The 10,932-nt window shown below is 42.1% G+C and overlaps 1 protein-coding gene across 3 annotated transcripts; it reads left to right on the top strand.

The window, feature by feature from the left end:
- Positions 1 to 2,567: 2,567 nt before the first annotated feature.
- Positions 2,568 to 9,368, top strand: Cldnd1 (claudin domain containing 1). 3 transcript variants are annotated; one of them, XM_005344932.2, is made up of 6 exons: positions 2,568 to 2,655; positions 3,721 to 3,771; positions 3,982 to 4,291; positions 6,422 to 6,532; positions 7,705 to 7,842; positions 7,989 to 9,368. In XM_005344932.2, exons 3-6 carry the CDS (start codon positions 4,000 to 4,002, stop codon positions 8,207 to 8,209), a joined length of 762 nt encoding a protein of 253 aa, XP_005344989.1. In that variant the 5' UTR covers positions 2,568 to 2,655; positions 3,721 to 3,771; positions 3,982 to 3,999; the 3' UTR covers positions 8,210 to 9,368. The 3 variants fall into 3 exon arrangements, with proteins under 3 accessions (XP_005344989.1, XP_005344988.1, XP_005344987.1); XM_005344930.2 differs by having other exon boundaries at positions 2,590 to 2,655; positions 3,728 to 3,771; XM_005344931.2 differs by lacking the exon at positions 3,721 to 3,771 and having other exon boundaries at positions 2,587 to 2,655.
- The last annotated feature ends 1,564 nt before the right edge of the window (positions 9,369 to 10,932 follow it).

Below are 10,932 nucleotides of genomic sequence, written 5' to 3'. Positions count from 1 at the left end.
ATAGAGACCTGCCTACCTATGCCTCCTGAGTGCTGGGATTATTGCCAGCTTTTCTTAACTAAGTATCCCATCTACCTTTTGCTTCTGGGCTTTTACCTTTCTCTGTTTCTGTATTTTTTTTTCTTTCCTTCTTATTTTGTGTTTGGCTGTGTAGCTGTGTGGCTGTGTCGCTGGCCTCAGCCATTCTCCTTTCCTCTTTTTCTCACTCCTTGCCTGTAGGAAGATAAAGCCCACAAGGCTGAGAGACGAGCTAACCTGTAGTCTGCCTGAGGGCCTAGCAACAGATACTGTCAGAGATCCTGATTGTGCCTAGCCAACAGATTGGAATGCAGGCTGGGTGTTGGCAGGAGGGTCTATAAGGTTCTACCTTTTTTACAGTGGAAGTGTCACTCCAGCCTCTGGCATCCATATATCCAAAGATTCTGGAATGTTTGGTCTTGACTCCACCCCTGAGAAAACCTGCCAAATGATGACCCCTCTCCAGAGATGCTCAGGACCACTCCCACAGGGTATTTAAATTGTATCCCAGAGAACAAACACGTGGTTTTCTGGTCTTCCTTCCTATCTCCTCTCTGGGAGACTGGAGGGCTACCAGGGAACATTGGTATCCATTAAACCTGGGTTTTTTCTAATTCGGTTTGATTTGGTCTGATTTGGAGAGGCTTATTGGGGCACAAAAACTTTTCACTCCCCAATGCCGAATAAACAAGTCTGCTGTTTGCCTTTTACATGATTCCCTAAGTCTATGCTGTTGATGCCACCCCTTCTCATCCCCTCCCCCGTGGGAGCCCTTAGGACCCAGCAACACTCCCTCTTCTTCCTTCTCCTACTTATTCTCTCTGCCTGGCAGCCCTGCTTATCCTTCTACTGCCTAGCTGTTGGCTATTCAGCTATTTATTAGACCAATCAGGTGTTTTAGGCAGGCAAAGTAACACAGCTTCACAAAGTTAAACAAATGCAACATAGAAGAATGCAACACATCTTTGCATCATTTAACAAGGATTCCACAGGATAAACAAATGTAACACATCTTCAACTAATATTCCACAACATCCATTGCCTGATATTTTGTATATTTTCTTATCTAAGCTTCATGATAATCTCATAGGATAGATGCTATTTTCAAAAATCCATATGTTGAAAAAAAAGACAGTCCTATCTTAAAGATTATTAAGTAAATTGTCCAAAGTCATAAAATTAGTTTATTTACCTCAGAGTTCACATTTGCCCTAGTTGTTTAATCTTCATGGGCCTCAGTTTCTCTGTCTATAAACTTAGGCTGCATTTTCTTTTCTTCTTGAAATGTTCCTTTTACCAGCACCGGTTGAGCATGTTCCTCCAGGAAGAAGCCTTCTAATGAAGGCCACTGGGTGAAAATGGCTGGCACATACATGCATTCACAAGTCTGATCGTTACAGTCACTATTCACTTGTGCACACCCATCAAGCTCTCAATTTTGCTTTTTGATCTGATGTTGTACATGAAAGCCTAGTCATATCATTTGCATGTGATGGTGTGTTTGGTTAACATCTTGCTTCTTTGAGGTAGGCTCTGGTTATAAACATCATGTTACCTACTCTACAAACACTAAAGCAAGTATCACACCTCTCCATGTGATGATGTGCTCCTCAAGAAATCCATTTGCCAGCCAAAAGTCCGTTTCCAGACACAGCCCATGATGGTGAGCCAGAACCATGAGCCAAAGACAAATGTTTTCCTTTGTAACTAAAAAAGAAAAAGTTTCTACTACCTGCTGAGAAATATTTGCGGGCGTAGAATCACCCCATTGCTTCCATGCAGCCCAGTCTACTGTCTCTGAGGCTGCCCGTGACTTTTCTGCTGGAAATGTTCTCCCAACTCCATTTCATATTAAATTCACACTTTAAAGTCACGTTTTTGACATCTAGTATCGTCAGGATTTACAAATTTAAAAGAAATCAATTGAAACTTGCTTAAAAATAAAACTTTACCGTAGTAGAGAACAAATGACGGATTTCTTCAAATAACATAATTATATCCTAAAAGATTACATCGTTAGCATAGTTATTATATGATGGGTTACATCTTTAGTAGGATTTAAACAAAACATAAGAATTCTTTGCTCAAATGGAAGGGAGTATGTCAGAAATGGGGAGGGGGGTGTCGATATTTGAGGAAAAGTGCTATTAATGTTCATCTACTCAGTAGTAGTAATATTTAGAGGTACGGTGTTACGGTAGGGAAAGCACAAGACCGTAAGTTAGACCTGAGTCACGTCAATCACAGTCTTTGACTATGGGTGATCAAAGACCCTCCCCCTTCACTTTTTGGAGCTTGGTCCCTCCTTTTCTGAGGCGTAACAATCGCTCAGTCAGGACCTCTGCTTCGCGTTGCTCTCCGCCTTCGGAAAGAACTACATTGCCCACAACGCCCCGCGCGGCACCAGGCATGCTCTCCGCCGCCTCTAGCAGCTTTTCCTCCGGTCTTCCTACAACTCCCACAAGACCCCACGGCCCAGGCTCGCCTTGGCCCGGCCTTGGGTGGAGGCGGAGGCGGAGGCGCGGGAGTTATGGAGGGGGCGGGCTCTGCAGGGAAGTGCGTCAGAGGAGGCGCGGGGAGAGTAGGGTGCTGTGGTCGGAGCTGGAGGGCGAAGCCGGTGGAGTGAGAGGATGGGCGGTGAGTGCGCGGGGTCGCGGGCCAGCACGGGTCGCGGCATGGAGAGAGGGCCTTCGCCGGCGCTGCCCGGCCGGGAGGCTGGAGCGGCGGGCTGGCGGGGCGGGTCTCTGGGCCGAGGGCGCTGGGGCTGGCTGCGCTCGGGTACCCAGGGCACCCGCCCAGCCCAGCACAGCCAGCCTCAGCCTGCCTATGCCAGGCCCTGCTGTACCACAGGCCCAGGGTGACCGCGGTAGGCGCAGCTTCCAGAACCCGGCCTTTAAGGTCATCTGAGAGCACCAGGATGGACGGGATTTTTGAAAATCAAATCATAAACCGCAGTTACTGAGTTATTATTGTTGACTATTGCAGTCTCCCTGTCTTTCCGGAGTCACTTTCATTTCCCAAACTCTGTTCTCCAGTTTGTGAGCCTGTTGTCGGGTGCTTCTGCGAGGGGTTCGGTGCGGTCACGGTGTACATACACTTGGCAGGGTTTGACTCAGCGTGATCCGCCTTGAGTCGTTTTACCGCGGCCATTTACTCCTGCCGTGGAGCCCTGTCCACGCCTAGGGAGTGTTCAGATTTTGCCGAACTCACCTTTCTATTTGCGAGTAGGGATCGTTTAGTTTTTATGGATACGTGCTATACTTTAGGATTTAGGGAGGAGGATTGCAGTTTAGGAGTTTAGAAATGTAAGGGATGGGGAGAGAGAGTAAGAAGCTGTGTCAGGAAGCTTGGCTTAGCTTTAATTGGATTGTGGGAGATTGATACCTAACGATGTTATTGGTCTCTTTGCTATGACATACACTTAAAACAAACTTTCCCTTCGGGTTAACACCTTCATCTCTGATTTTCAAACAACTCCACACTCCTGCCCTTATTTTGGAAGCCTTCCCACCAAAGAGCAGATGGGTCCTAGTTTCCTTTTCTTCCGTCTTTTTCTCACCCAGACCCTAAGCACTTAACATTTTGTAGCGTCTATAAAAATTCAACCTGCAGTTAATGTGTGCACGCTACACTGCTGGCCACGGGCATGTCTGTTGTTTGTATCTGTAATGTGTATGTCCATTTCAGTGTTGTCTGTTTTAGTATGCAGGTGATAGACTAGAGACCAAGACTTCTGTCTCCGTAGCATCCTGGGTATGTGAGCATTCAATAAGTACTTTCATGAGAATGAGTTTTGTTTTAAGTTGAACATTTGCCTTTTTTGTTTGTAAATTTTTAAAATGATAAATGCATTGCCTTACAAAAAAGAAGGGATGGGAAATAGGGTGGTTTGAGATGTTTTAAAAAGTTATCTTCTTATTTGTTCTTGAGGTCTAACTTTCCTTCTTTCTTCGACTTAAACAGAGCAGTCTGAATGCCAGAATGGATAACCGTTTTGCTACAGCATTTGTGATTGCTTGTGTGCTTAGCCTAATTTCCACCATCTACATGGCAGCCTCCATAGGCACAGACTTCTGGTATGAATATCGAAGTCCGATTCAAGAAAATTCAAGTGACTCGAATAAAGTAGCCTGGGATGACTTCCTTGGTGATGAGGCAGATGAAAAGACTTACAATGATGCCCTGTTCCGATATAACGGCACGATGGGACTGTGGAGACGGTGTATCACGGTACCCAAAAACACATACTGGTATGCTCCACCAGAAAGGACAGGTACTCTTCATTTCCATTTCTCGTTCCTTTATGATTTCATAATCATTACTCGGTGATGCATAAACAGGGCTGTGCCTTGAGAAATCTGTGTTTGTCTTCCTCCCGCCATTTTCTCTCCTCAGCTTCTGTGCGTTCCCATTGTCCCCACTGATACCAGTTGGAACAGTAACTTCTTAATTTTGGGAAAGCTACTTGAACCCTCATACTTACTAGTTAGGAAATTTGTTATTCATTTCACATGTTGTGAGTTTGAAGATTTTAAGTATTTGATAATTTGTGGACAAAGTGGTATTCAAAATCAAGTCAACAAATTAGAGTTGATTGTCTTCTTACAATTAGCTGTGTTAGCCAGGCGGTGGTGGTGCACGCCTTTAATCTCAGCATCTTGGAGACAAAGGCAGGCAGATCTCTGAGTTTGAGGCCATCCTCTGGTCTATAGAACAAGATCTGAGATAGCCAGGACAACACAGGGAAATCCTGTCTCGAAAAGCCAAACAAGCTCCAAACCAATGATTAGCTACATATAGTAGGTTTCTATCATTTGCCTTGTATTTTAGAGAACATAATTTGATCAACTCTGCTTTTAAATCTGTATATATATATATATATATATATATATATATATATATATATAAAATATAAATTTATTTTTATTTTCTAGACAAGGTTTCTCTGTAGCTTTGGAGCCTGTCCTGGAACTAGGTCTTGTAGACCAGGCTGACCTTGAACTCACAGAGATCCACCTGCCTCTGCCTCCCAAGTGCTGCTATTAAAGGTGTGCACTACCATTGTCCATCTTCTTCAATATTCTTATTAACACAACTATTTTAATTGGCAGGTATTAAATTAGAAATCTTAGCATTCTTCATAAAAACATTTTACAGTTTATTTTTGTTTATGTTTACTTCTTTGACCTTGTACTGGGAAAGTATTGTATTCATATGGTGTAGGAGGTCCTTCTGTCTTTGTGTTGCTTTTATTGGTTAATAAAGAAACTGCTTTGGGCCTGTTGATAGGTCAGAACTTAGGTAGGCAGGGAAGACAGAACTGAATGCGGGGAGAAAGAAGGACAGAGCTGGGAGAACTGCCATGGAGCCGTCAGAGTCAGACATGCTAAATCTTTCCCGGTGAGCCACTGCCACATGACCATACACAGATTAATAGAAATGGGTTAAATCAAGATGTGAGAGTTAGCCAATAAGAGGCTACAGCTAATGGGACAAACAGTAATTTAATTAATACAGTTTCTGTGTGGTTATTTTGGGGCTAAGCTAGCTGGACGGCCTGAAAGAACAAGTGGGCCCCTCCATGCAACAATCATATCTAACAGAATACACTTGAGTTACCATATACTAAAAAGATGGTCTTATACCATTTATGCAAAATAGAAGTAACATGCAAAGCAAGGGAGCACAGGTTTATTGTTAAACCTCCAGTTCTACTTATAGAACACGGAAGCATATGCTGGGAAGGTGGGAGCGGGACAGTTCATGCAGGACACTAGGTTTTCTGAACACCTTGCAGACTAGAGGGGCATTGAGAGGAAGGACATTGAACAGAGGAGAGACCTGTCCTGTTCACTCTGGGTGATGTCTGTACACAGGAACCCCATGCAGGGCTGTCAGCTCTGGATCAGTTAGTAGGCTGTTGTAATGCAAGTGAGAGATCATTGTAAGTCAGACCAACATAGCAACTTGGGTTGTAGCAGGATCTTGCATATATTCCGAAGAAAGAGCTATTTTAAGGATTTTCTGTTGTGATGTATATGGACAAGAGAACCTAGAGAAGTTGACATGTGTCACCTCTGAGGACGATGGCTGGGATAGTAAGTTTAGGGGTGAAGATCAGAATTCTTCAGAATTTGTGTTCTTGTCCATATTTCCCAGTCTTTTAATATACCTTCTTCGTTACTAACATACCTTCTAACTGTTAGCTTTTTTTTCCTTGTGTCTAAATCAGTGAGACTCAGAGATGGCAACAGAGTGACCTATGTGTCACTGGGGGCCAGAGATTATGTATGTCCTGGGGAATGTCTTCTGCATCACCTTTGACTTCAAAAGATAATTACCGAAAGAGATTATTATGGCATGTTTTTTATGAAAATAACCTGCAGTCATTGTTTTTTTCCAGAGTCATTTGACGTGGTTACAAAATGCATGAGTTTTACACTAAATGAACAGTTCATGGAGAAATATGTTGATCCTGGGAACCACAATAGTGGAATTGATTTGCTTCGGACCTGTGAGTACTTGGCTCTTAGCAGGACAGTTGGAAGAATATGTGTTTGATTGAACTCTGTTTCTAGAATGTTAGTGCACAGCATCAGCATTAAGTAACTTCCCCAGCAGCATCCAGTAAGCTCTGTTCTGTGGCTAATATTATTTGGAGGTCAGAAACATACTTAGTAAACTTCAATTAACTTGCAGTCGAGGGAGCTAATAGAATGGAGGGTGAGTCTTGATTTCCAAAAGATGGTTTTAGTGGGAACTTTATTAGGGGAAATTTATTAGGCTTACAGAATAAACTTGAGTATTTGACATGTCAGCTCCCATTGCCTGAGCTCACATGAGCATACCTGTAGAAGTTGGCCAAGCACTCAAGGGCTCGGTATCAGGCATGTTGACAAGACCCTTCCAATCCTAGTAGTAGCCAAAGAGTAGATGGGAAACCAAACGGTATCACACGCGTTCTGTCCCTCCATGGTTAGACTGCCAATCAGACGGCATCTTCAGACTTGAGCTACAATGTTCAGGATGGTGTTTTCAAAGGAATCCTTGAAGTTATTCAACCTTGCAGTGAGAATGAGAGAAAGGACTATATTTGGGAGCAGAGTTTTAAGGGAAGGCATAATATTTACAAATAAAGACTTGTATGCTGTTCTAGAAAACAAAATAAATACAAAGGAGAATTTATGGGATTTATATCTAAACTAAGCCTGATACACTGTGTCCACTGTGTCCTCTTTTGTGATCACCGTTTATTTTCTTGCTATCACCTGCCTTTGGTCATGCAAACACTTTCATTCTATCTGTCTATAGAAGGAAATGATGTTTTACCGTACTTAAATCTTGGTTCTTCACTGTTCTTCATTTGTATAAGTTACTAATGCCTCTGGTTTTAGTTCCTTCAGTTACAAAAAACCCCAAATAGTAGTAGCACCCAATAGTGTAGGCTTTTGGGACGATTAACTCAAGCATGTGAATAGCAAACATTGCATGGTATTTTAACTGCCTTAGTGGCTCTTTATTTGTTTTCAGGAAAAAAATGGAGTCCTTTTGAATAATAAGGCTTTGATATTAAAATACTCATTTTTCACCCTCCAAGAAAAGCTCTAGTTAATCCCTTAGGATATAAAAAAAATTGCCATTGTAGAAAAATGGTCTGAAATAATTTTTTATCCTTTTTAAAACTAGATCTTTGGCGTTGCCAGTTTCTTTTACCATTCGTTAGCTTGGGTTTGATGTGCTTCGGGGCTCTGATTGGACTTTGTGCCTGTATCTGCCGCAGCCTGTATCCCACCATTGCCACGGGCATCCTCCATCTCCTTGCAGGTGGGTTAGTCAGTTCTTTGGATTCTTCTGTCTTCTTAGGGATTGGAATTGTAACTTGTGAACATTCATTGTATTGTCACACCTTTGAGCCGCTTGCTTCTGTGCTGTTGTGCAGCCACGTTCTGATTTCTCACTTTCTTCCTAAGGTTTGTGTACACTGGGCACTGTGAGTTGTTATGTTGCTGGCATTGAACTACTCCACCAGAAACTAGGGCTGCCTGAGAATGTATCCGGAGAATTTGGATGGTCCTTCTGCCTGGCCTGCGTCTCGGCTCCCTTACAGTTCATGGCATCTGCTCTCTTCATCTGGGCTGCGCACACCAACCGGAAAGAGTACACCTTAATGAAGGCCTATCGCGTGGCATGAATGGGACGCAGCCTGCTTGATGATTTTTAATAATTTTTTTACTATTGAAGTTTTCCCTTGCCGTCCTCTCAATTGTCTTTAAATTTTATTTTTGTGGATATGCCATTTTATCCTAAAAGTCCCTTTTGTTTATACACAGTGCCACTAAATGCACAGTAAATACCACTTAAAATATGTGTGGCTTCCTTTGAGTGATTCAGTCTTTTTATCAGACTGTTCAGACAGAACTGTGGAGATGCCACCCAGCTTTGTGAAGGAACATTGGCAATGGAAAACAGACCTAGCACAGGGCCTGCTGATGTCTGCTAAGTTCAGTAGTGTAGGAACTGTGTTGACTAGGAACTAATTTCTCTGTGAGATCTGTTATCACTGTCGAAACTTCATGTTTACTTTCCTGTTGTTGATACCAGTCAGCTAGCAGAACCAGTGTTCCGAAAGATGCGTGAACATAAAATTGGGAAATTATTTTTAGCATCCTTGTCCTGAAATTTTGGTACATTGCTTCATCTGAGATAAAATATGGCAGCTGTTTATACTGTGATTGTCTACAAGAAAAAAAAGTGAAAAATGATGTTTACTTGAAATTGTAGCTTTTAACTGCAAAATTTCAATTCAATGAAAAAAGCTGTTTAATCTTGCTACATTATACTTTTTTTAAAAAAAAATCTGAAATTCATTAAGATTTCAGTGTCACCAAACCATTGTCAATTTTTGCTGCTTCCCCTCCACACACCAGGCTTATTAAAGAGAACTTTCTTTTTAACAGAGAAGAATCACAGTCATTCCCCAACTGCTTTTTTCAGCTAAGTACTATATGGGAGGTCCTACCAATAGGGACCCCCAGAGCTGGGGGTTCCACCACCACAAGACCTAAAGCTCTGGCTACCCACTAACTTCCAACTGTGGTCTTTATTTCTTGTGGTGGAATGATGTGCCTTTCCTTGCCCAAATTCCTTCCTGGTGTGTACCAACACTATCTAATGTCTTCTGATTCAGTCATTTTTTATAATATGTCTGTAAACATTGAACTTTAAAAATCTTATTTATTTACTCCATTATTGTAGCATTTCACAGATTTAAAAAAAAATGTAACTCAGTAATTTCTTACCAAATCCTAAATCTGTCTTTTTTTTAAAAAATAAAAAATAAGAAAATCGTGTAGAGTGTGTAAATTGCTTTAGGTCTCAGCACGTTGGGCTTAAAAATGGGGATGACTGTAGGAGATAAATTATACATGTGTTTGAGTTTGTATATTAGCTACTTTTTGTTGACCATGACCGAAGAATTTTAGGGCAGAAAGTATATTTTGGCTTACAGTTTAGAGGCAGAGTCCATAATGGCAGAAGACTACTGGAGCAGGAGGCTGAGAAGTCACTCCTTCGGCTGCAGACAGGAAACGCAGAGGGAGAATGCACTGAAAGGTAAGGCTGTAACCCAAAGCCCGCTCCAGCAGGCACCAGCTCCTGAAGGTTAGTTACCTTTCCAGACAGCTGCGGGGACCAGTGCTCAGAGATGTGAGCCTATAGGAGATGCTCTTCAGTCAAACACTGCAGTCTGTTGCGGAAACTGGATAAAAAAGCCCTTTCCTCATTAGAAAACCAAGTGTCTTCAATGAAACATGTTCTGAACTAGGTCTGGGATCTCTTCATATTATATTTGATGTGGTTAGTTTTTCCTAAGCAGTCATTTGATGACTGGATTTTTGTGTTCTAGGAGGAGAAACTTCAGCCACTGAGCTACCAGTGTTCCCTTTATCTTTGTGTTGTGCATTGATAAAATGTCAGCTTCTGTCTTATAACAAAGTCAGCATTATTTACTTTGATTAGTTTCTTCTGACGTAGCTGGTCACTGGAGTTTCTACCTACTCTTTTAGTTTTGGTATTGGGCAATAAACTCAAGGCCTGAGTATCCTGGGGGAGCTAGCATGGAACTACATTCACAACCTGGTTTGTTTTTGATTTTTCGGAATAAGAGTCTTACATAAGCCAACCTGGCCTTGAGTCCACTGTTTAGTCAAGCCTGACTTTGAACTCCTGACCCTACTTCCTCTGCTTGGCAACTGCTAGATGATAAATAGATGTTCAACATCATACATACTAATTTGTTTTTATTTTTAAGATAGTGTCATTAAGTTGTTCGATCCTGAACTTGCAGTTCTTTTCACTTCAGGCACCAGGTTAGCTGGGATTCCAGTCTTGCTGTCACCGTTCCCAAACCATTCTTGATGTTTGCCTTCAACAACTTCTGTAGGAAGTAGACATGATAAAAGTGAACAAAGACATTTGGGGGTACCATTTGGAAACCTTTGGCCGCTGCTTTTTGTGTGAAGATGTTATTTCAGACTCTTCCGGCCTCTCACCCCCAGTTCTCTGTGGCTTTAACATGCATTGTGGCAATGAAGTCAGGATTGGACTCAGTTCCTGCTCACCAGAAGCACCTTTGAGTGTGGAGAGCCGGTGCCTTTCCTCTGTATGTTGATCATGTTATGCATGTGGCAGAGTTGAGAACATCCTGTTCTGCAGCAGCTTTTTGTCTATGCAATAGGGCTTGCTAGGTCAAAGGATATGGTAGCAGTTTTTCCTTCCCAATTGAACTATATGAAATTGCTGATAGCAATTTTGACCAATCTAAGGTAAATCCTAGTAATCTTTCCATGCAGTCTTTTCAAAGCAACCTTCAGGTATTATTAATTCCTGGTTTTCTGGAACATTTTGCAGTAACTT

This window comes from Microtus ochrogaster, chromosome 2 (genome assembly GCF_000317375.1).
Source record: "Microtus ochrogaster isolate Prairie Vole_2 chromosome 2, MicOch1.0, whole genome shotgun sequence".
Classification (NCBI taxonomy): Eukaryota; Metazoa; Chordata; class Mammalia; order Rodentia; family Cricetidae; genus Microtus; species Microtus ochrogaster.
The sequence above is the reverse complement of the archived record's forward strand: the minus strand, read 5'-3'. Positions and strand labels throughout refer to the sequence as shown.

What these genes read in the sequence shown, in the direction of transcription:
- Cldnd1 (XM_005344930.2), top strand. An exon ending in AATTGATTTGCTTCGGACCT is followed by an intron (nt 6,533 to 7,704) that starts GTGAGTACTTGG and finishes TTTTAAAACTAG; the next exon opens with ATCTTTGGCGTTGCCAGTTT. An exon ending in CATCCTCCATCTCCTTGCAG is followed by an intron (nt 7,843 to 7,988) that starts GTGGGTTAGTCA and finishes TTTCTTCCTAAG; the next exon opens with GTTTGTGTACACTGGGCACT.